Source organism: Erpetoichthys calabaricus, chromosome 10 (assembly GCF_900747795.2).
Source record: "Erpetoichthys calabaricus chromosome 10, fErpCal1.3, whole genome shotgun sequence".
In the NCBI taxonomy this organism is placed as follows: Eukaryota; Metazoa; Chordata; class Cladistia; order Polypteriformes; family Polypteridae; genus Erpetoichthys; species Erpetoichthys calabaricus.
Genome location: NC_041403.2, coordinates 157,298,205 through 157,324,214, shown reverse-complemented (window position 1 = coordinate 157,324,214; position 26,010 = coordinate 157,298,205). Strand labels below are relative to the sequence as shown.

The window sequence follows — 26,010 nt, the reverse complement described above, 5'->3', positions numbered from 1 at the left end:
AGTACATAGCCAAGTTCAGTTTATAATGCACAACCCTGGGGTTCATTTTCTTTTGTGCCCAATCTGTCAAGCTAACATTGTATCAAATTTAGATTTCATATCCTATGGCATTGCAAAGTTACACTGTTTGGCACAAGGCATCCCATTTTGGTACCACTTTGTGCCATTTGGTGCAAGTAGTCGCATGCATTTAAATCTCTCAAAGCAAGCATTGTAGTTTCAGATATTTTTTAATTTCTTAAAAATAATACATTTTCTGTCTTCCTCCAGTAATGACACACACAACAGTTCTTTGAATTAATTGATGGTTTATTCAGATGTTAACCAAAGGAGGATCATTATCCAAATTATCACCATTGTGAGAACTAAAAGAGATAAATATACCACAAATAAATAAAGATAAACTCTACCTTCCTTCTTGTTATACAGTACATTATGGTGATTCTCAAGCTCTGGATATAAATTTTAACTTTTTAAACAGAAACATAATCCTATTCAGAAACTGGTATCAGTTATATTTTCCTCTGACTCACATATAATTAAGTGCAAAATCATTCTAATAGAAATCCAAATAAATCCTCTCACTTAGATAACAGAATGTACAGTATTCTGTTAAGAAACATTTTACTTTCAGTCTTGGAAATAAAAGTCTAGTTAAATAAATAGAAAATCTGTTTAAATAAACTGTAACATACTTCATTCTTTGTCTAATTATCCATCTCTACAACTCTCTTGAGTTATGTGGTATTGCTGCAGATCATTAAGAAAACATACTTTCAAACAACAGGCAAATACAAAAGAAATACACTTTCTGGCAGCTTACATGTTTACCTGTGTGGGATCAACCTCAGACTACAATTGAAGAGCTCAGTTCCAAAATCAGCTAAGTACAAAAGATAAATTTTGGAGATAAATAGGAAAATTTGGGTCCGTAAGCAGATTTTGAAACTAAATCCCTAAAACTATAGCGCTACACTGTTGCAATTAGCAGGTTTTGAAGCTCAAACATATTTTCAGCGCATGACCAACTGCATGAAAAGTCACTATCACGTGTTCACTAAATTTTACCAAAAGGTGTAATTAGCAGATTTTGGAACTCACATCTTCAATTACTCAGGTATCACATGGTGTGAAAAGGCTTTACAGTCCGTTTACTTGGAGCGTACGCAATTTTCTGACCTGTTCAGTCGGTCCACAGCTTGGCTCCTGCTTCGTTCTAGTGGACACTTCTGAGCGAGATGCCTTCGAGTTCTGTTAATCTGAAGAATCTGCTAGTTCAGCAAAACAAATAAGAAGTGGTCAAGTTTGCTGTGTGTATGAATAAAGCCCAGATGCAGTTTCTTCAAGCTGAACAATAAAGTCAAGTCTGTATGCAAGTTCCCTCCTGACTGTCTTTTTGTGAATCTCAGAAGCCCATCCATCCATTTTCCAACCTGCTGAATCCGAACACAGGGTCACGGGGGTCTGCCAGAGTCAATCCCAGCCAACACAGGGCACAAGGCAGGAACCAATCCTGGGCAGGGTGCCAACCCACCGCAGGACACACACAAACACACCCACACACCAAGGCCAATTTAGAATCGCCAATCCACCTAACCTGCATGTCTTTGGACTGTGGGAGTAAACCCACGCAGACACGGGGGGAACATGCAAACTCCACGCAGGGAGGACCCGGGAAGCGAACCCAGGTCCCCAGGTCTCCCAACTGCAAGGCAGCAGCGCTACTCACTGCGCCACCGTGCAGCCCCTCAGAATCCCATATGTGACAAAATCTAGAAACACAGACAGACAGAGACACATACACACATATACATATGTGTGTGTATGTATATAAATATACACACACATTATATAGCATTATGTTTTGCACAATAGATACACACATATATATAATTAAAGCAAATAGTAAACAATCCATAAGTATGTATATATAACTACCAAATGTTTACTGTCAAAATAATTTTTCATGCCAGTCCTTGAAACAATTTCTGTTTACCACTAAACACAGAGAAGCATTACGTTTTGTACAAATGTCTACGGGTGAAATGCAAATATGGGGGCAGCAAAACCCTTCTATGAGTCCCCCTTCCGGAGATGCCCATTGATCCCATTGAATGGTAATAGACACACTTCCAATCGCTTCTATTAATATAAAAATGGAAGATTATTTCATTATTTTAGCAGTCACTTCCACCATGTGGCAACACATGCATGCTACTGTAAAGTTATGTTGTCACTTGAGGATTAAATTAGACGGGTAAATGTTTATTATATTAGAATGGGAATAAGAATATACTTACATTTAGACATGCAATGTTCATTTCCCTACTAAACTGTAATGTGTTAGAAAGTAGTGTTAATAAAATTATGCATTCAAGATCTGGGAGGACATGTGAGAGGAAGCTAGGTTGTTACAGGCCCCACCATGTGCAAGCAGCTACAGAGAATACACCCATCCATCCATTATCCTACCCGCTATATCCTAACTACAGGGTCACGGGGGTCTGCTGGAGCCAATCCCAGCCAACACAGGGCGCAAGGCAGGAAACAAACCCCAGGCAGGGCGCACAGAGAATACAGTTTTATTTATTTTGAAACAAAAATTTGCTTCCATCCAGTTCTTTTTGTTCCTAAAAAGGATTCCATCCATCTTAGAAAGGAGACCTTGTTACACTACTCTTTTCACCCAGTTCCTCGTCGGAGACTGCGTTTAATCAAGCTCACTCTCATTCTACATTTTTCTACCAAACATTCGGTGTGTACTATTAATCTGTCGTGCGAGGTACATCTAATAGAGCCTGATAGTTTACAGGCTCAGCAACTGCTGTGGAAAAGGCTGTCATGTCCTTAGAAATCAGTCAATTTCTGTATTTTCATTAAGAAATTCAGTCTCATAAATAAACTTGCACATGTTCACGTAATTTTAAAGGGCATGCGGAATGTACGTGGATATGTAAGAACATGCTTTTGGGAAATGTAATTTTCTTATCAAAAAAGGGGATGGGGCAGGCAAAGAAAATCACTGTGCACATATTAAACCAACTCGAAGTCACTGTCTGTTCAAACGGTTGATAAGGATTGAGTTACCATTCATAATGGCAAAAAAAAACAGATGAAGTTCGAGAAACCATAGGCATTAACTTAGCATCTTCTCAATTAGTTAATTTGTTCGTGTGACTCGAGCTCGGCAGTTGAAAAGTGATTTCAAAACACGATTTCCTAAAAGCCCGCGTATGCATTTTCTCTGCTGTGTTCAAACAGGTCGTCGTTGCTTTTATATAAGAGTAACGCGCAGCTGTTTCGAGCAACAGTCGTTGTAGTTTTTAACTGCGAGTATGTCAGGAAGAGGCAAAGGTGGAAAGGGACTTGGTAAGGGTGGCGCAAAGCGTCACCGTAAAGTGTTGCGAGATAACATCCAAGGTATTACTAAGCCTGCTATTCGTCGTCTGGCTCGTAGAGGTGGTGTGAAGCGAATTTCTGGTCTGATCTATGAAGAGACTCGTGGGGTTCTTAAAGTGTTCCTGGAGAATGTTATCCGTGACGCTGTCACCTACACCGAGCATGCTAAAAGAGACTGTGACGGCTATGGATGTGGTGTACGCTTTAAAGAGACAGGGTCGCACTCTGTATGGCTTCGGCGGTTAAGTGAAATTATTTACGTTTTAAGTCCGAATACCCAAAGGCTCTTTTCAGAGCCACCCACATATTCCAAATGGAGAGTTCTTTGTGATCCATTATGTGCCTACTTGATCGAAACGTGTGCATTAGCGCTTGTTTTCTTCATACTAATCTTCGGAGCAGCTTAGGTGAATGGTGTAGTTGAAGGGGGCCCCCCAAGGACTACTGAGGGAACTGCGAAAATAAGGCGAGTTGAAGTGACAGAGCAACATGCGCTATGGGGAGACGCGATTTGAATTCCAGTAGTTTTAGGGACACCTTTGTTCCCACCTATAAGCACGTACATGCTACAATTCAAAGAACCCGTGTTGCCTATACACGAACCTCTGGAGAAAGTTTACCATGTACTGTGCCCGAGTGAGGAAAAGGATTTCCAGGCGCTAACTGCAAACCCGTGAGCGCGGGTGTAGAGCAAACCAAGTATACTAATCACTGCCGTGGAAAGTTTCAGGTTAATGGTGCGCTTTTTCGGATTAGGTGGGTGGCTCTGAAAAGAGCCGTTGGTTTCAAGCAGAAGTTTTGTAGTTTACTTGGAGCTGGTATACTTGGTGACTGCCTTGGTGCCCTCCGACACGGCGTGCTTTGCAAGCTCTCCCGGTAGCAGCAGCCTCACAGCAGTCTGGATCTCTCGGGAAGAAATTGTGGAGCGCTTGTTGTAGTGCGCAAGGCGAGAAGCCTCACCGGCGATACGTTCGAAGATGTCATTCACAAAGGAGTTCATGATTCCCATTGCCTTAGAGGAGATACCCGTATCGGGGTGAACTTGCTTCAGTACTTTGTACACGTAGATAGAATAGCTTTCCTTCCTGGTCTTTCTGCGTTTCTTTCCTCCCTTGGCTTGACTCTTAGAAACGGCTTTCTTCGAGCCCTTCTTGGGTGCTGGAGCAGTTTTCGGTTCAGCCATAGTTATTGCTTACAATAACAAAAAACTAAATGTGGCATTCTTCCGATTTTCTGCTTTTTAAAGCCGCTCATGCAAATAACCTGCGCCGCGTCGTGAGGCGTAGCCGCCAATGAGAAGCGAGCAGACGTTTCCCTCTTTCAGGCACAACCGTTGCGTTTTGAATGGGATAATATTCGCGCTCTTTTGCACTAGGCTGTCTGTTTTCAAAAGTGTATGCCAAGTTTTGTTTTTTTTTTTCTAACACCACACATTATTATTTTTAACTTCTTTGAAATAATGGTTGTTTTTGGCGGATAATATGCACGTTATCAGATCATCAAATGAGACGAAGCAAAGTAACTTCCATATCATCTTAAGAGTTTAAATTCTAAGGAACGAATTGGGGTCTTGCTCGGTAATCAGTATCCCAAGGCGATTATGTTCTGTGAGACTCAAGGACTGTGTTTCTGATACGGAGGTGAGCAATTAAGCCACTTGTGCCTCTTGCCCTGTAACACTGAGCATCACTCAACTCAATTTAACTTTATTATCCCATAATGGGAAATTCATGAGATTTGTGCATCCACCTTAATAAAAGGAAAATTGCTGGTGCGTCCTTCTGGTTGCTATGTCTCTGTCATTTCAACAGATGGTGCATCGCTAACATTTGTAATAATAAAATGCATTGCATTTGTCATTCCAACAGATTTATAGAAATGTTTGTGATGCACCTACGGCCAAACTGAACAACACCGTAACTAGTGTTACAGTCATTAACAATTACCTTTCGCTAGCCAAACAATAAACATAACATACAAGTAACATTCCATTCACTTTTCAACCTGTTTGGAAAAACGCTTTGCAAACTGCACACTTTTTATAATCATAATACCTATAATACTAATAGGTCATAGTAATAGTATTAACAACGAAAATACCGTACTGCTTCCTGCCATCTTTCAATTTACTTTGTGCTCGCCTACAATTGGTGACGTCACTTCCGTCCTGAAACTGCCTGCCCAGACCTGCGGTGACGTATGGTGTTGTGGCTCTGCAGGTGGATGATATTGGGTGTAACTGCAGCCCACAATACCCATTACATCAGTCACATAACACCCACATCATCACGAAACGCCTTTAATTATCTGAGTCTGATGACCCTCCCATGGGCGGCACGGTGGCGCAGTGGGTAGCGCTGCTGCCTCGCAGTTGGGAGACCTGGGGACCCAGGTTCGCTTCCCGGGTCCTCCCTGCGTGGAGTTTGCATGTTCTCCCCGTGTCTGCGTGGGTTTCCTCCCACAGTCCAAAGACATGCAGGTTAGGTGGATTGGCGATTCTAAATTGGCCCTAGTGTGTGCTTGGTGTGTGGGTGTGTTTGTGTGTGTCCTGTGGTGGGTTGGCACCCTGCCCGGGATTGTTTCCTGCCTTGTGCCCTGTGTTGGCTGGGATTGGCTCCAGCAGACCCCCGTGACCCTGTGTTCGGATTCAGCGGGTTGGAAGATGGATGGATGGATGGATGATGACCCTCCCACAACCCTAATATTAACCGTAGTGTAACCGGGCCTACCGCATATTTCTCTAACATACAATGCAAAGCAGCAACCCACTCAATTGAATGGAACTCTGGGGGTCTGCTGCTTGACTCTGTTGGAGCAATGTGCATTGTGGTGGGGGGAGGAGAGTAATGATTACCCAGGGCCTACTGGGTGGGGTGGCCATGAATGAAGCCTAGAATGAAAAATTCGTTTTTCAAGAGGAAGGGGACCACAGAGACTGCTTATGCATAGGGCCCAGAGTTCTGTGCTACACCCCTGATTGGAGTCAACAGACACTTAGTTGGCATTAAGTGAAGTTGTGGATGTTACTTGACTGATGTCATTAGGTATTGTGGGCTGCAGTTACACTCATTTGACACTTGATGGGGCTCCAGTCCATTGCTGGATGGATTCATTCTAAAATGATTTAAAATCAGTCACCAAACAGTAATAATGCATGCTAAAGCCCATCATTACACCTGAAGGTACAGGGCAGCGGTGTGGATAGACCACCTGTCCATTGGAGTGCACACCCACACTCACTCCGAACAGTTTTTGGGGTGCCAGTCACCTAATATGCATGTGTTTAAGGGTGTAGGAGGAAAAGTGATGTGAAGAAAATCCATGCAACGCCTAGACTGAGATTTAAGAAAACAGTTCAAACCTCAGTGCTACGAACGTGCCCATCTTTTTGTAAATAAAAATACTGGCGACCAGAAAAGTTAAGCGAGTTGCTGACCATTCGTCAGAGGTAGCAGCCTTAAGGTTTGATGTCTAATAGCGAGGCCACTAACCTCACCCACTGCAAAGGAGGACATTTTTCATTGATGTTGCTATTAAAAAATATAGAAAATAATACTTACTTTAACTACTGCTTACTCTGAATGTAGACATAGCTATTTTACGGAGATGGATTATCCATTAAGTAAGAATTTGGGAATATCCCAATCCCGCAGGCTGCTAACCTGCTCTTTACAGACTTAACCTCCCGCCAGCCCAGCCAAAGTGAGAAAGGCGGTCGCGCGCATAAAGGAACGTCGGCGGCGTCAGTTTCCATGGTTACTACGCGCCGCACTCTTGTGAACAGGAAGTGTCGCCCACTCGGCCCCGCAGGACGCGCAAAAAAAAGGACTCACAAAATGGGTAAAGTGTAACGTTTAGCGACAAAAAATCACTCGGTTTATTAATGCACTAACGGGGAATGCGTTGTAATGTTTAGCCGACCGCAGAGTTCGTTCGTGCGTTTGCAACTCGTACCTGCCCGTCTGCCTTTGGGATTTTTTTTTTCCAATCCATTAGAACTGCAAGAAGGGTCGCCAGGGTTTCTACACGTCGAACTGAAATAACATTTGAAAACTTTTACAATCAGATTGCTTATACAACGACTCGAACTATTTCAAAGAGCAATGTCGCTACTTGTGGCTTTACTTTCAGCATTTAAAACTTAATTAAGGAAGTGGCTGAAACGATCTGCGTTTGCCACCTCACATTTAACCAGAACATCGCGTTTAACGAATTATTACTGCAATTAGTGAAGTGTACTAATGTGCCTTACCTTTGAACAGATTTGCCTTTTAGAGATTCATAACTATTAATTGTTTCTTATTTTTACAAACGATAATGAGATGTTACTTCAGCCCAAAAGACGACCAGTTAACTCAGTGGTCTCTTAAGTTCGTTCCTGGTGGCCCACCATTTTCGTTCCAAATAATCTTTTGATTACAATACAATTTTTGCCGTTAATTGAACATACAATTTCATTTGACAGCTTATTAGAGCCCTTATTCTGCCACTCCAGACATTTCCAGCACTGTTAGTTTTCTTATTCTCTGTGAACACCATTGAAATGTCTTGTGGACCAAAGCAGATGAACATTTCTCAGACCCTCACTTTTTTTTCTTTACAAGTATTTTTTGAAACAGATATTGTACTGTATAATGCAGTGGTTCTCAAGTTCCAACCTGACCCCTCACCCTTCATCTGTGTGGCTGCAGGTTTTTGTCCAAACCCATCTGTACTCTTTATTTAAATCCTATCTTAATTAAACGAGCTGTTATTTCCCGGTTTCTATATTCATTTCATCCATCCAGACATGACAAACTGGTCATGCAATATTTTTTTACTGAGTGAAGCAGGAATATCTGTGTGTTAGATGGATAAGAATTGTTTTTCTTTTATCTTCAATATTTTTTTAATGTCCTGGTTATTTGGACAATTATTTATTAACTAGCCACAGTACCTGTCGAGGACTGGTAATTAAATAATCTTAAATACAGTATTTGTCATCTTCCAGTGTTGTTTTGAGGTGTCACCCGTTTCATGGCTGCACTTGGAGTGGTGGCTCTGAGGCTAGGGATCTGCCGTGGCAATCGGAAGGTTGCCGGTTCGAATCCCGTAAATGCCAAAAGGGACTCTGCTCTGTTGGGCCCTTAAGCAAGGCCCTTAACCTGCAATTGCTAAGCGCTTTGAGTAGTGAGAAAAGCGCTATATAAATGCAAAAAATTAAAAAAAATTATTATTATTATTGGATCCCAATCCTGGTGGTTCGTCATGTGATGGGTGCAGTGACACACTGTAATTGGCGTATGCTCTCAGCCTCCTCCTCTTGTGTGACATGTACCTTCAGCACGTTTCCTCAGTATTCATGTGTATCTGAATGTCTCGGTGGTCCATCCCTCGAGTGTGTTCCTGTAAAGCCTGCTTATTTTTGAGATGTCTTGCTCACCTCCTGCCCAATTCTATACTTCCCATCTTTGAAGGCGACTCTCTGCGTGTTTCCTACTCCTTTATTTCGCCTCATGCGTTTCAGTCTCACACTTCTTTCAGTTGCATCACTAAAGCCAAACTGACCATTCAGATTGCTGTGAGGGAGTGGATACAAACACCTTAGTGTTTTAACTAGTAACGGCGCACTGCACGAATACACTTGACTTGAGTATTCATCGTTTTCATCCTCTTTCTCTATACGTTTAGCATTTGTTTGTTCAGAGGTTGATGTGCTTGCTGCTTCCTGAGCAGCTCTTCTTTTCTCCACCCTATCGGCCCGCTTCTTCTCTTCTTTCATCTGCATCTTTTTGCATTAAAACGTATTAAGTTAGTGTTTGTGTTTCAATTACTTAGTACATTTTCTTTCATTTTTCACTTAACCTGGCACTTAAGTCTTCAATCTGCCTCAAGAATGATTTAAGATATGAAGAGGTAGGGGAAGTGATGGCGAAGGTGGTAGAGATGAGAACAGCACACGTATGCATGTGCCGCACGGCCACCCTGCTGGCGCTGCCAAGATTTGATTCTACATTAAAATAAAAAGAGGAAAAACCTTGGAGGTCAATCATCACCCCGAAAGCACAAAGTAGACGTCACGTAGTATATGTGTACCAAATTTCAGGTCAATAGGTCAAACAGTTTGCGAGCTACAGTTGATTTAAAATCCTGGACAGGCAAACGGACCACTAAGGTAGTGTATTATATATAATAAGATTTGATAAGCACATAAATAGGTAACAATAAAGTAGCTCTGCGGTGGGTTGGCACCCTGCCCAGGATTGTTTCCTGCCTTGTGCCCTGTGTTGGCTGGGATTGGCTCCAGCAGACCCCCGTGATCCTGTGTTCGGATTCAGCGGGTTGGGAAATAGATGGATGGATGGATAAAGTAGCTGATCCTTTCAGAATCATTTTCTGCTCTACTGAAAATTAATTGCCTATATTTGAATACAGTTAAGAAACAAAATCCATGGAAAAAATGGATTAAAAAAATAATTAGCATTTATAGGTGCAGGGAAAATATAAAATATGTCCTACTTTCCTGTAAGTGTAAATATGACACTACTGCACTTTTCTAAATGTAAAATACAAGGAAAAGATGGGTCAGCTAATTAAACAATGAGATCAGTGAAAGGTAACAGTGACTGACTGATTGAGAATGAGGTTGGAACAAAAACCTGCAGCCACTGGGAGCCCTTAGAACTGAACATTTGAGAAGAATGGGTTTAATGGACACAAAGATGCAAAGTGGAATCTGGTTAGGCCGTCACCTGTGGGCTCCCTTTGCATCTCATTACTGTTTGGTTGCTGGTTAAGGAAAAGCCAGACAACGAAGGCTTCTGAATCTTAAAAAGGAAATCAATTAAAATTAGGGGTCATGCCACATTACATGACTTTTCCAGTGAATTTTAATTGTAGCTGTCATTTTAGATAATTTTAACGAGTTAGAGGTAGTTGGTGGCACACTCGTGTAATGTGACGTGCCCAGTGACTCACGCCAACTAGTCCAGGATTCGCTTCAACAAAATCAAACAGGTTATTATAGCACAAACTGTGTGTATGAGAGCTGACGAGCAATGAGTGCTCATCAAGAGGTGCAATGCATATAATGCAGCAATGAAAAATGTGAGTGTTTTTGGACTTTACAAACGGACGACAAGCTTGTTTGTCTGATGTTTTGTGATTTACGTACCACGACAGGATGGGAACAAGGGTCAACCTTACATAGTACATAGTTCCGGCGCCGCCGAGAGTGGCAGCCTTTTCAGCAGCTCTGTGTATGACTGTATGAGTATGTGAATTTCCCCTTGGGATTAATAAAGTATCTATCTATCTATCTATCTATCTATCTATCTATCTATCTATCTATCTATCTATCTATCTATCTATCTATCTATCTATCTATCTATCTATCTATCTATCCTTTGCAGCTGAACTTGCCTTATCTGTTAATCCTCCATGCAGCACTAGCCCCATCTGGCTGTCGGAAAAAGGAGCGAGCACGATTGTGCTCGAAGTTCAGAAAACTGACATTAAATGTGATATACTGAGTGATTTCCAGTCGTGTAAATACAACATGGCCCAGCAATGAGATTAGCAACAGCTATTGGCACCTCTGACATACCCAACGACTTGAAATTGTGTAATGTGACATTGACTTACTCTCTTATCCTTTAATTTTGGTAACAGTAACTAATTAAGAAAATGGCTGTTATGAAAATCATTATATACTGTGGCCCTCCAGGATATTAGTCTGATACCCCTGAAATAAAATGGACAAACTTTTTCCTGCTTATTTCTGAATACAATTGATAGTTGTGCTTGGAAGTTGTTCCACTAGATGGTGTGATAATGGAGTTAAAAGTGAACCTTTTGCCTTTTCATCCAAATATTATATCTGTATGATTTAATTTTCCAGAATAAAATAGTCACACAAGTATTGATTTTATAACCTAGATATGCTTTGTAAGTCTGCTTTATTACTAATTATTAGCATATCTGGTTTAAAAGGAAATATGAAAAACAAAAAAATAATAATAATGTTACCAATCTTAGACCAAGTCACACCAAATCAGACTAGTCAATGCATATACTGTTATACAGAATTTAAAAGAATAATCTACTCAAAAATACATTACATACTTTGGTAACCCCATGCAATTTGTAGTAGATGCCAGGAATTATTCTCATGTTTTCATGGGCAATGGAGAAGAAGAATAGTTTGACATAATATAAGCCAATAGTGATCAAAGCTGTACAATGACAAACAATATGAAAAACATTTCCTGAAAAAAAAAATGTCCCATTACTCATGTGGCATAATCCATATGTCAGTTATCCAGTCGTATGCTCAGAATGTTGCAAAATGCATGATTATTGGCTAAAATATTGTTAAATAGATTTTTCTGGAAAAACCAGTGCACATAATAAACAGGAAACTAAAGCCTCATGGAAGTCACTTTTTGAACTGAAGACGGGACTGTTGTTCAGTAAATGAGTGGGAAAGGTGGGTCTTCAATTCAAGAAATCATTCCCATAAGACTTTAGTTTCCAGTTTATGATATGCACTCTTTGTTCTGGCAGCAGCACCCTTTTTCCATGGACGTTTCTCATACTGTTTGTCATTATACAGCATCGGTTGCCATTATGTTCCATTATATCATACATTTATTTTTCTTTCATTCATTTACACTACAAACTTCAGGGGTAGGTAATATTCAAAAGAAAAAAAAAACATTTTTAGTTGGACTGTTTCTTTAACACCGTTATCTTTTCTACTCTTGACCAGTAATCAGTGTAGTGCTAGTTTTATTTTTCATAGTTTCCCTGACTCTACGCGTGTGTAACATGTCATTAATAAGTGAAATAATTTTTAACAAGTAAAATAAACTGGGCTAGAAAATGTACCGATCAATGTATCTTTCTGTATTTAGTAATTAAGAAAAAAACTTTACAGGTAAATGTAAATATGAAAGTATATGACAGAATTTTATTGATGTGTCATGTAGTGTTGGCCTCTTCCTTTCTTCTGCTGAAATCTGGAAAAGTCTTTGGCTTCTTAAATTCCTCAATCTGACAAATGGCTCAGAAAATGAAGGATGGATTTTGTTAATAAAGAAGTAATTGTCATATAGATAAATCTAAAATGGGCATTTGTATTTTATTACTAACATTAATCTAATGCTAAGTCAAAGTGAACTTTATTATATAGTCATCTCACCCACATACAAGTATACAGATGGACGAAATTGCAAAGCTCAGGGTCCACAGTGTAACAACATGAAATGCAAATAAAAAAATAAATTAAAAAAGAATTACAATTTGAATTTGAATTTAAGTTTAAATTAAAAATTTAAAATTAAAACACAGACAAGACATTGTGCAAAGACAAGACAAAGAAGTAGCAGCAATATTGACGTGTAGTAAGCAATATGAACATTGATGCAATGTATGGTATTATGCAATCTAGATACATAAATATAGTCAATAACTATGTAATATAATAATTTCTGTATAATCTATATCTATTATTTATTTATCAATGTATGATAATAGTTGTTTAAGACATTTATAAATTATGACAGGTCAGAATATTTCACAGCAGAAGGATAACAAGAGTGTCAAAATCCTTAAAGGTCAGTAGGAGATTTTCAGTTCTTTTCTCCCTGCACACTCGTCTTTACAGGACGGTGGCTCACATGTATAAAAGTTCTGTTTTTAGAGGTGGTTGAGGCCGTGTGGAAGATCCCAGGGGGCAGCCTGGTGTTAAGGAGTCTAACAGCTTGGGGGTAGAAACTCTCCTGCAGCCTGGCAGATCTGGTTTTGATGCTGCAGTATCTTCTCTTGGATGGCAGAAGTGTGATAAGTCCAGGTGAGGGGTGTAAGGGGTCCTGCACAATGCAACAAGCCTTGCGGACACTGCATTTGTAAAATATGTCCTGTAGTGAAGGGAGAGGCACCCCAATAATGTTCTCTGCTGCCTTCACTATCCTTTGCAGGCGCTTGCGGTTGGGTATGTTGCAGTTACCATACCAGATAGTGATGCAAAAAATGCAAACAAAATTTCTACATATTCAAACATTTTGAGAATCCGTTGCACGATTCCTTTTACTGCTGTCCTTTTGAAAACCCGCTGTGAAATGTACACGTGACGACTTGGTTAACGATATTTCACATGGTGTGAAACTGCTGCAATTTTAATTGTTTGTTGTGTTTGTGGATTCATTTTTAGCTTTAATGCGTGGTCCAGTGGATGCCTCTGGGACATCAGTGACTGACCTGCAGGAGAACGCTTTGCAGGACACCCTACAGTCGGAAATCAGAGAGAGCCAACTTGTGCAGTCGGAAATCTCTACTGTAGCTGTAGCAACAGGTGACAATTTACTGTATAAAATATGGATAAAAGATTCAGTTTTAAGAGAAACAAACAGCCTTACAAATACTAAATGAGAATATCTACACAATTGCCTAAAATTATACTGACAGTATTGATTATTTAGGTGTTAATAATTTATTTTTTTCTCTGAGCTGGGACATATTTTATTTTAAAGAAATTATCAGAATAATTTGGCTAATAATAAAATTCAATAAGCCTATCAGACTGTCAGGAATTCAGTTCACACGGAATGCTCGGTATGTAGAAATGTGAATTTGTATGCATCTGTTCATTATTATTACAGTTAAAAATGTGACGTTTGTTATTTACAGCACCTTTTACTGTGCATTCTGTTTTAAAATGCGATCTACAATATTACAGCTTCAAAAGAAAGATCCTCCTCTTTTAATAGAATTGAGAATGTAAAACATACACTTCATTGTGTAACTTTGAAGCGGTCACTTAAGATGCCATCATATTAATAAAGTTTAAAAATGCCTTTGGATAAAAGTTTTAGTTAAGTAAATGTTTGCTGTAAACATAACAACAGTGATAGACAGACTATATTTCTTGGTCTAATCAACAACGAAACATACAAGCATTTGAATCTGTGGAGCAACCTGTCATGAATCTGACTTTTGTATCTTTAGAAGTCATTTTTTGCTTTTTCGACATGTATGGCATATTTGTTTTTCTCACTGTTAGCTATTTTTAACTTTTGATGTCAAATCACTGCCATTTTTTTTTTACCACTATTGATGCCATTTTGTAATGCCTTTGTAGTTGTGGCCGTGCTGTGTATGTCACCAACATTGGTTGCCACTATGTGATCACGTGTCAACATGATGTCATCTCATAACTATTTACGATGGCAGTGTGGGATTCCAGGCCACTTTTTTGTTTGTTTGTTTGTGTGGAACAGGAAGGACATTGCTGATATCCTGGTACTAAGGTTATTGAGACAGGCAGCATAAACTAGTTCAGTGGTAGTTTTTAGAAATTGTTTAATTGTTGCTATCCACAGGCAATACATTGATAAATCAGTTGTCAGTTGTTCTCATATAAAGGGCCATGACAAGCAACACGTGCAATAAGTTATCAAGGACACACCAGGCTGGTGGGGTTTGATCGCAGGAATCAGCAATGGGAAGGGCTGCTCTTGAGCATTTTTTTTCTCCTAAGAAAGTCCAGTGTCGTACATGGCTGGGGGTCTGACCTGGCTGGGACGCCTGGAAGGACCAAGACGGGGCACATTTGTCCTACGGGCTACGAGGGGGCAACCGCCCTGGAGTAGAAGAGGCCCACGGAAGGGGAGCAGGAAGGCTCAGGACAGTTGGGGCCTTTGTTCACCGCCGGGGGCGCCCCGAGCCTCATGGAGTCCAGGACTTATGTACTTCCGCCACATAGATGGAGGACGATCCTTCCAGGTTCACCCGGAGTGCTTCCGGGTGATCTCCTGACGCTTCCGCCACACAAGGACGTGACGTCAGGTAGAGCACCTGGAGCTCATCCGGGTGAGGATAAATGGGGCCACCTCCCTCCTGTCATTGAGCTGGAGTCGGGAGCAGGAGCAGGACGAAGCTCCTGGAGAGAGAGAGGACAGGTGGCCCAGGGACGAGGAGAGAGAAAGCCCAGGAGAGAGGTGACTGGGGCTGAAGGCACTGTGAGTGGTGCGGGACTGTGAATTGAGTAGTGTTGTTGTGTGGAGAAGAGAAATAAAGAATTCTTTTGGATAAAGATGTGGTCTCAGACTGGTGGTGTCCGGGCAAATATCACACCAGTTACAAGCAGAAGACACCTGCACGCTGCATTAAGGAAGCCAGTGAAGTTGGACAGATTCCTCAAATGCCCTGAAGCATCATCTACTGCAAACTCTTCCAATTTTGTATCAGCCTAGCAAGATTCACCCCAAAAACCTGAGCCAAACAAGAATGTTAAAAGAACATGCAACCCAAGTTTTCTGAGGTATTGACTTACTTTTACTATGAAGAGAGATGAGCAACAGCCACTTTGTGTTATTTGTGGTTATGGTACTGCCAGACGAAAGCATGACATCTTTGGCTATGAAAACATATGGAAACAAAGCATGCTACTTGCAGAAGTAAAAGGTTCAACTTTTTGAAATGAAAATTTGGAAGTATCACAAAGAACATACTAGTGTGTTTGTACAACAAGCTAGCAGTCACTCAGGGCATTGTTTCATCATACATCAAAATACCAAATACATATAGATAGATAGATAGATAGACAGATACTTTATTAATCCCAAGGGGAAATTCACATACTCCAGCAGCAGCATATTGATACAAAAAACAATATTAAAGAGTAATAAAAATGCAGGTAAAAACAGACAATAACTTTGAACAATGTTAACGTTTAGCCCCCCGGGTGGAACTGAAGAGTCGCGTAGTGTGGGGGAGGAACGATCTCCTCAGTCTGTCAGTGGAGCAGGACGGTGACAGCAGTCTGTCGCTGAAGCTGCTCCTCTGTCTGGAGATGACACTGTTTAGTGGATGCAGTGGATTCTCCATAACTGATAGGAGCCTGCTGAGCGCCCGTCCTTATCATATATTATATTCCTTAAATATAAGGAAACTCACAAAAGTTTAGAACAGCTTGCCTTGCTTTGTGCAATAGATATGTGCAACAAAATTCTAGGTAAGTCAGTGGCCTGCAAATTAAATCATATTGCTGTCTGTGCTGTCTTCAGTTACCCCTGAAACGTGTGAATACAAATGGACACTAAATTTAATTCAGTATTAAACACCCATAGCTTAGAAGTTAGTAGGTGAAGCTTTATTCTGGACCCTCTGGTGCTAGTAACAGAGAGAGATGAATGTTTGCTAACCTGCTGTCTTTCGTGAACAATGCTTCATAACCCCTGCATGATATGCTCAGAGCTATATGACCTAAAATCAGATTGAAAAATATTACTTCTGTGCAAACTAACTTTTGTAATTTTTTATAAAAGCAGAAGATCAGAAATAGGCCTAAAATTAGATAAATTATATAGGTCACGGTTACTTTATTTAATTAGCAGTTTAACTGATTCTATCGTGGTGTTTCAGATCATTTAGATGCAACAACTAGAGTATGATTTTTATATGATAATTGTAATTAACTAATTAATTTATCTATCTATCTATCATGTAGTTCCTTTCATATCTATCTGTCTGTCTGTATTATCTTGGAGGGATTCTATGTGTTTTTTGTGTGTAACCATTATAGAGCTGTAATTTTACCTTTATATTAATGAATTATCAGTCCATTCATTCACCCCCATACTCCCTCTTTCCCTCCACCCTTTCCTTTCATCCCAGCCATAAAACACAGTCAGCTTTACCTGTCAGTTTTCATCCTGGATTTGGATGTCATTGTTGTAGGATTGGAACAAATAGCTCAGTGGGCAAAACGTGAAACCTTATAGCACAACACAAGGGAGATCGACGAAAAGATATATTCACCATCAAAGGCAATTGAGTGCATGTGGCTAAAAGTTAACAGAATCCAAAACTTCAGTCAAGTCAAAGATTAGAAGTGCAGAAAGACAACCATAATCAGTCTTTAAAATGTGGTCATTAGCTATTGAAGAAGAACAATTTTAGTGGTGTGTTAGAGTGAATATCCAGACAGGAAAGACTTAAATAGAAACTTACTAGTTAGATAGTGTCGTTTATGCATGTTGGGGGAAAACCTTCAAGGCTCATCCAAGGTATCCCGTCAAGGTGAGAGAGGGCTCTACTGCTAACACTCTTGTCTTTTTTTTTTTTTCTTCTTCTTCTTCTTCAGCCCAGAAAAGATGCCCCTTGAGGGCAACTAACCCCACCCCTTCCAGCCAGAGAGCTATAAAAGCTCGATGCCCCTGAATTTTGGCGTCTCATTTGGACCCAAACAACTTTCAGGATGGAGCTCAGTTTAAGAGCCATTCTTGATAGAGCCAGAAAAGGCAATTTATGTTCTATTTCCCACCTTCAATCGACTCTTTTGTTTATTATTTGCCTCAGAAATTAAAAGTGGCAACCTGACTGGCACTTCAACACTACATCCTGTATTCCTTCCACCCAACCACAATAATAAATTTAACTTAAAATAAAATGTACTTGTTCAACTGAAAAAGGAAAGTTAGTTTTGAGATTAGACAAAAGTTATAGAGAGCAGAAGGGGTGAAGTTACAATTCCTCTACACTTACTTGAGCTAAAACAGTTTAATTCATTATATTTGATTGGAGATTTTCTGAATTCCAGACCTATGTCATCATGTAATGTATCACTAAGTTATCCAATATGTGTGTAAAGTCTTCTTTTCACCATTTTTCACTAAGTGACCAATGGTGGTCACTGGCCATATTGGAATTGGACTTCTCAGTTGGTTATATACTGGACATTCACTTTAAATTTTTAAGTAGGGGTGCAATAAATAGAAGACAGATTAATTCAGTTCTGTATATGAACTAATTCGGCCTTATTCTATTACAATAAGAAAATGGTTCCTTGTTAAGTTAATTTCTCTGTCTGTAACTTTTGTTTTTCTGCAGATCACCTCGAGCTCCACAATGAACATGCTTCACTTCAGAGTGATGCAATACCTGATGAGATTCTTACTGCTCTTACATCAGCCGTTGACCAAAGTAGCCCCCCAAAATATCCCAAGGGTGCCAGACCTAACAAAGATATAAAGGTTTGTCACTTAAATCTACTGTTTCTAAAAAATAAATATCAATATTGATTCATAAGAGGTCTACAAAGCTGCCAAGTCCGACATTATTAGAAACAAGATACTGCCACTGATAATGGTTCATATTAACGAAAGGTATTTATACTATACAATGCTGCATAAGACCTGTTTGTTTAGTAGCTCAGTTTTGCCATTGTCGATGTTAATTTCCTAGGCCTCTTTTGCATACAGTGAGTCCATGTCTGCCTAGCAATGTCAAAGAGTTAGTTGCAGTGCTATCGGAAAGGTATCACAGATGCTTTTACTGAAATTATCCACAAATTTGTCTGCACTTGAAATGAAATAATGTATTGACGAGCATTGAAGATCACCTGGTCTCCTGTTCATCAGACAATTATGAACCTAATATTGTGTTTCTACCAAGTAGAAAATTAGTCTCTCAACAGAGAAATAGGTCATGTTAACTTTCATCGAGTTTTATATGATTTAATTTTCTTACTTTACGATAGTATATTTAATTTTAGTGTGATAATAAGAACTGAATATTTCATTATAACTGAAGTTTTTTTCATAGTATACACTTTACATGAATCGTTTGTTTGAACCAACACAGTAAAAATTGATTACTTGTTTGCAAATGCTGTATGGAAGAAAGTACTAACTATATATATTCTAAAATTATATTAGGCACACTTGTCATCTTCGTTATGTTTTGCTCATATTTCTTAATGTCATTATTTGGTTTTGCTGTTAGCTAATTTGAGTAGTAAGTGGTACTATCTTGTACTTGAATTGGGGGTTTTGGAAGTTGGAATTTTTTTTCATTATTTGCTCTAATTTCATAATTGATTAAGTGCAGAGTTTTTTTTTTTTTGTTTTAAACGTAATGGACGCCATTATAGGTCCTTGATCGTTGCCATTTTGATTACTTATCATTAGGTCCACGTCCCGCATTTCTAGAGGCTTTGTCTCAGAGGTTTTGACCTGTTTTTAATTGGAAAGATGGAATTAAAGGTTGGCTGAGGGTTCTCTTCCTTAACCTATCTGCGGATACCATAACACTTTCAAAAACCTTTGCTAAAAGTCTCCATGCAAGTTTTGTTCGGTTTTGAATTCTTTTGCTTCCATTTTTGATTATGAATTTTGTCTTTGGTTACTATTTTTGATTTCTCAGCTTTGACCCATTTTTTTTCTGTCTTTATGCTTCTTCCAGTTCTGCTCAAAAGCTTACCTGCCAGCTCACTTTCATGAAATGGTAGTTATCAAAACTGACCTCTAAACCAGATTTTTAGTAAATAACAAAAGAAATAAGGTAGTTGTGTTAGTATTATTATAAGCTTTTTTTGTTGTCGTTCAGAAATAATAATCATAGCTTTTTTTTTCCTTTCAAATACTTCCTCTACAGAGTCCTGGTCTGAAAGTCGCTGATCATGTGTGGCATCATCCAGTTCGACGCCACAAATTCAAGTACATGATAGACCAGCCAGTCACCGTATCCAGTGCCGGAAAGTAAGAGTTTCCACATTTGAAAAAAATGATGTTTCTAGGGTAGGATTTGCTATGATTGTGGTTCTTTTAAAAATATTTTTGGGTTTCCTGGTCATTTATATACGTATGATTTTTATTTAAAGTTTCACAACATCCAAAAGTTACATATTTTATACTGTGTGTTACTTATCCCATGTATTTTTTAGTGATGGCAGCAAAAAAAAATGTAATCTTGTGTTTTCATGTAGAATGTCAGTTTAAGGTTTGTGACATGATAGAAACCAAAGGTAACCAGCACTGTACAACAGAAAAAATATGAATAATTACCATGGAAAAAAATAAAAAATCTAATTTTACCTGTGTTGCATAAATCTACATGTCAGTTATACTGTCGTCTGCTTAAAACGTGCAAAACATAATGAATTGTTTGCCAAATTATTATTAAATACTGTAGATCCTTCCAGAAAAATCAACGCACATCATGGACAGAAAATACAAGTCACATGGAATTGACTTTTGCAGTTGACATTCTAAAGTTCTTCCCATCATTCATTGACATGAGTCTTAATCTTCAATGCAAAAAGTCAATGCCATGTGGTTTAATAATAATAATTCTTTACATTTATATAGTGATTTACTCATTACTCAAAGTGCTTTTCATAGTAAGTAGAGACCCACTTCAATCACCACTAGTGTACTGCATCCACCTAGATCATGCGACGACAAGCCATTATTGTGCCAGTACGCGTAGCACACATTAGCTGTTAGGTGGTGAAAGGGTGAGAGATAATAAGCCAAACAGAGACAGGGAACACCTAAGGGGCCAGGACATCAGGATTTGCGCATGTTTGAAAATCTTTCTTGTGGTTTCATTGTAGTTTACCCAGTGTAACAGTAGGGGGCGCTAGAGCTCCCTTGAACCCTCAGGTACCACTCCAAACACCGGGTAAAATTCCAATTATTATTTATTTTATAATAATAATGTGCACTAAGCACCCTCCATTCCACATTACACATACAATACACACTCCAATAATCAATAATCAAACCAATCCTCCTCTCCCAGACGCGTTGCCACCCTTCCACCCAGCTCAGCTCCATGTCTGGGCTTTCCCAAAGTCCTTTTATACCCCCTGACCCAGAGGTGTTCCTGCCCAACAGTCCACAAGTCCTTATTACTTCCGGGTCAGGGTAAAAGTCCTTTTCTTCAACCTGGAAGTACGTCATTTCTCCTGTTCATATGACCAGGACGTACTTCCAAGTTATAGGGCACATAACCGTCCGACAGCCTCCCTACAGCGACTCCTGGTGGCCCCCATGGTATCCAGCAGAGCTGTGCATACAAACTACAAAGTCCATGAGGCCCTGCTGGATTTCGGGGAACTTCCATGCTGTCGGGAGAGCTCCACCTGGCGGCCTGGGGGTGAGGGCCGGAATATTTAGCCGGCCATCCACCACACCAGATATTTTCAAATACTGAGGTCCGTCTTCGTTTATGACTTTGGGTTCATTTTGTAAGTGAAGAAACTACTTGCATATGAAGAAACTACTGGCAAGTGATTCTTGTTCTGAGTGACCTGGTTTTCCCAATGATAAGAAATGAAGATGATTATTACACTGATGAACAGTCAAAGAGGGGGTGAAGTGTATTACGAACAGTAAGAGGAATATAAAATATACACAAAAGGAAATATCAGAAGCTCTCCATTCATGTTTTCCCCCAATGTCTTCGCTTATGTATATGTTTTAACTTTTCCAGTAACTACAGGAGTAATTCTGAAATTACAGAAATATAATTATTGCTACTGTAGCCTATCATATTAAAACCCCCATAATAAAACTGATAGTTTAAAGTACATCATCAATAAAGGAATGTAAAATATTATTAAAGCCAAAACTGAGCAGCACATATCAAGATCTGGTTTATTAATGAACATTTAACATGAGTTTGAGTTGAGTGTGTCAGTAATAATCTACAGCTTCATGAGATATTAACAAAGAGCATTGTATCAGGGTATCCAATATAATTTACATTAATTTTCAAAAAGTCTTTGCATGAAAAGATGTGAGGATTCAAAACGTGACATACAGATGGATGTTAGAGTGGTATAGTAGTTATGGTACTAATGTAACTCGCCGGACCTCCTGCTGTAAAAGGAAAAATGTAAACAGTTGTGATGTGTCCTGATCCTATATGTTGCCTGGAATAAAGTAATAATAACAAAATTGGTTTTAACACGGGAAACAGACACATTTGGTGATATTAAAAAAGTGTTGTCCTTCGGGGATCAGTACCGTTGTCACAACTTTTTGTGGTTTACTGTATATAAATGATTTAGCTGAGACTGTAACTGCCATACTGGTGTAGAATTGAATGTGACAGTTAACTAGCAACCTGGAATCAACTACATCATTATAGGTGGACCATGATATAATTCAGAGGTGGGCAGTTAAGTGTCAAATACAATTGTATGTTAACCATTGTAACATTTTACACATAGGAAGTAAGAATATTATATACAATATCATTAGACAATGGGGGGATCTTAAATCTGAAAGTCTTCCATACAGGAAATATTTATTGTTTTTTATTAAGCTAATTAGATGTTGGAGTACATAGCATAATGTATAGAATTAAAGTCATGGGAGGTTATGATTAAGCTAGAGAACACATTTTTGAGACCTCACCTTGGGCACTATATATTTTTATTTTGTTTGTTTTTTTCGTGCCTGATTTATAATTTAAGTTTCTTGTATTTCATTTAAGGCTCTGTATGTGTTTAGTCTCTTGTACTACATTTGTTAATTATTTAAGTATTGTAATAAAACCCCTGATTAGGTAACTACCCAAAGGTACTGTAGTTACGTCATTTTGTAGACGGTTTGGTGTGTCCCTTTTTAGATTGGAGTGGGAATAGTAAGCATTTAGTTCACAGTCTGTTTGGTGTGTCGAAGTTATGTTTGGAATGCCTAGGGACCATTCTTTTTTTTTTTTTTTTTTTTTTTTTTTTTTTTTTTTTTTTTTTTTTTTGTATATTTGACTTAGAAATTTTGTTTTGGAATTTTGGTCAAATGTTGCTTTATGATTCTATCTTTGTATTTTGTTATACAGTAGTTTTGACCCTCTTGAATTTTGCTTCCTTTGCTATTTTTCTTCCTGTTTTGGTGTTTCTTTATTATTAGTTTGTTATTGTTTCTTTTTTCCTCCAGGTCCTTTTACTTAGATTTATTAATAGTTTAATTCATTTTCCCTTTAAATAGTATCTTATTTTTTGGATTAATTTCTTTAAGTAGAATACATTTTGTAAATTAAGTGCTTTGCCTGGCTAGGGTTTCTCTCAATGGTTTCCCTCTCTTTTTGTATTTCTGGTGGAGAATCATAACAACTTTATATTTTGGTCTCTCTATTTCAAAGAAACTTTCAGCATTAGAGCTGCTAAGATGAGCTCCTGGGTATCATTTTTGAGAAAATTATTGAACATTTTCTGTGAAACTAATGAAAATTATAACATGTGGCATATATTTGTCATTACATAATAAAATTTTGAATAGAATTATAATAGAAGTTGCCAGCTTTTACCCAAAAATGATTTCTTTGACAGAAACTTGGGAACACAGATGCAATTTTATTAGGAGTAAATTTCAAATTAATTCTTGAAAGTATTTCTTCACGTAGGCTAAAAGACAATTGGAGACAAATAGTGCAGAAAAGGTGAAGGATGGCACAAAGAGATTCTTTTAGTATTGTAGCTGTAAAAGAATGGTCAAGGAGGAAAGGAGGAGGTGAAGAGTATTAGGAATGGTAAAGGTGAGCCAGAATATACAGATAGTGAGCTAGCAAATGCTTTGAACTTGTACTTTATCGACTGCTATTATTTAGTCGGCTTAGTTCTCTAAACACACCAGCAAGAAATGACAGCCTTTCATATTTTAATTTCTCTTGTTGTAAAACACTGTTGGAAATTGGAATCATCTTTCTTTCTTTCTTTCTTTCTTTCTTTCTTTCTTTCTTTCTTTCTTTCTTAAAAACACCCTTTATTTTTTCAGTAAAAAAGCTTTGTTGGTCAATGGGTTTCATCTTAAAAGAGATTTAGGTAGTCAGAGTTTGATGTTTAAGATGATTGTCAGATTTCTTCTTACATATAGTGATGTGCCAGGGGTGTGGTGAGGACTTGTACTTTCAAATCCTGCTTCTATGGTTATAACTTTAAACAGACAGAAATGACATTATCATATAATCAGTTCATCGGTGCCGAATATATACTGTATGAAACAGACGTTCTCTCAAACTGTTCATGCATTTTTAAGTTGGCTAATGTAGAAATGTAAAGAATCCTGAGTTTTCTAAATAGCACTGATAAAGTTGGAAGGAATAATAATAACAATGTCAATGCATCACTTCACACAGTTCCCTTGATGTTCTCAGACTAAGCTATGACTCTTTGTGACTGTACTCTGGATTAAGTGGATCAGAAATTAGATAAATCTTCATGCATTTTAATGTAGTTATTGCTGAAAAAATGTGAAAATTATAGAAAATAATTAGGTAAATTATATAGAAGTACTAGGGTTGAGCACATTTGGTGTAAATAAAGGCCAGCCGGCTTGTGTTAACTTAGCATTTTTCATGGATGATATTTCATTACTGAAAGTTGTCCTACTGTATATGTGTTTCTTCTTTCACAGGGATATTTCTTTCCTTTATAATGCTGTTTTGTTGAACCCTCTGTCTGCTGCAGGAAAAAGTATGGGAACAAAAAAAGCTTCCACTGTGAGTACATCATTATTGTCTTTGGAGTACTGCGTTCTCTTTGTTTAGCTTAATATACTGTATATCTCATCTCCTATGAAGGTAACGACATATCAGACTGTGCAAACTAGTTATAACTAAAACCGGTTATGTGTCATGTAGCTCTATATGTATGTAGAATAATATATATATCTATATAATATATATATAATATCTGTGGCAGAGCGACGGGCGCTGAGCAGGCTCCTGTCAATCATGGAGAATCCACTGCATCCACTGAACAGGATCATCTCCAGACAGAGGAGCAGCTTCAGTGACAGACTGCTGTTACTGTCCTGCTCCACTGACAGACTGAGGAGATCGTTCCTCCCCCAAACTATGCGTCTCTTCAATTCCACCCGGGGGGGGGGGGGGGGCTAAACGTTAACATTATTCAAAGTTATTGTCTGTTTTTACCTGCATTTTTATTACTCTTTAATTTAATACTGTTTTTGTATCAGTATGCTGCTGCTGGAGTATGTGAATTTCCACTTGGGATTAATAAAGTATCTATCTGTCTATCTATCTATTACATTATATAGTGCCCTTCATATCTATCTATCTATCTATCTATCTATCTATCTATCTATCTATCTATCTATCTATCTATCTATCTATCTATCTATCTATCTATCTATCTATCTATCAGAGAGGGTTTTTATATGGGCAAGGATGACCTTTTAAGCTTATCAAATCCAAGAGTGGACAATAAGACCTGGTTCAGAGCTGGTGTACATTAAAGCCTTAGGGCAGGGGTCCTCAATCACAGTCCTGGAGGGTCGCAGTGGCTGCAGGTTTTTGCTCCAACCCGTAAAAAGATTTTGAACTTTATAGTTTATTTTAGTCTTAAACAGCTGTATTATTGGTGTTTAATTGCTCCTAATTAGCAATAACTTGCAAATGACAAAAGAGACCAGCATTTCTCCATTTAGCTTGTTTCCATTTACACCTCTGTATGTATTTATCGTGCACTATTGGGTTTAATTAAATACTTGGAAGGAAAGTGAAGAGAAAAAAGTGAAGGACTGAGAATTACTCCTCCATTTTAGCCTTCAAATCATTTGGATGATGTCCTTAGAAAGGGGAAGAAAATCTAGGATATGAGAATAACCTGACATATCAGAGTTAAAGCACTAACAAGCCATGAAATGAAATTATTGGCAAGAATTGCTTTCTAATTAAGCAACTGGATTAGAACAAAAACCTGCAGCCGCTGTGGCTCCCCAGCACTGTGATTGAGGACCTCTGCCTTAGGAATTGGTTTGATGACACAATTAAGGATGCAAAAGAGGTGAAGAAGATTATCAAGCTGGCAGCAGAGAG

At 38.6% G+C, this 26,010-nt stretch overlaps 3 protein-coding genes and 1 pseudogene across 3 annotated transcripts in view; 2 read left to right on the top strand and 2 right to left on the bottom strand.

Moving 5' to 3' along the window:
• fnbp1l (formin binding protein 1-like) overlaps positions 1–26,010 on the bottom strand; it is a 373,280-nt gene that overhangs the window by 80,873 nt on the left and 266,397 nt on the right. The window lies entirely within an intron of this gene.
• LOC114659614 (histone H4-like) lies at positions 3,322–3,694 on the top strand (annotated as a pseudogene).
• On the bottom strand, positions 4,160–4,589 carry LOC114659613 (histone H2B 8-like). Its single transcript, XM_028812188.2, has one exon. It carries the CDS (start codon positions 4,580–4,582, stop codon positions 4,205–4,207), a length of 378 nt encoding a protein of 125 aa, XP_028668021.1. The 5' UTR covers positions 4,583–4,589; the 3' UTR covers positions 4,160–4,204.
• The window catches only part of axdnd1 (axonemal dynein light chain domain containing 1), an 86,416-nt gene continuing 67,564 nt past the window's right edge, over positions 7,159–26,010 (top strand). Inside the window, exons 1-5 of the mRNA XM_051932532.1 lie at positions 7,159–7,239; positions 13,592–13,732; positions 18,271–18,413; positions 19,816–19,919; positions 24,585–24,669. Of these exons, the coding sequence (XP_051788492.1) occupies positions 7,236–7,239; positions 13,592–13,732; positions 18,271–18,413; positions 19,816–19,919; positions 24,585–24,669 (477 nt within the window). The 5' untranslated portion in view covers positions 7,159–7,235. The remainder of the gene's footprint in view (positions 7,240–13,591; positions 13,733–18,270; positions 18,414–19,815; positions 19,920–24,584; positions 24,670–26,010) is intronic.

Coding starts and splice junctions, on each gene's coding strand:
- LOC114659613 (XM_028812188.2), bottom strand. CDS start 4,582: ATGGCTGAACCGAAAACTGCTCCAGCACCCAAGAAGGGCTCGAAGAAA.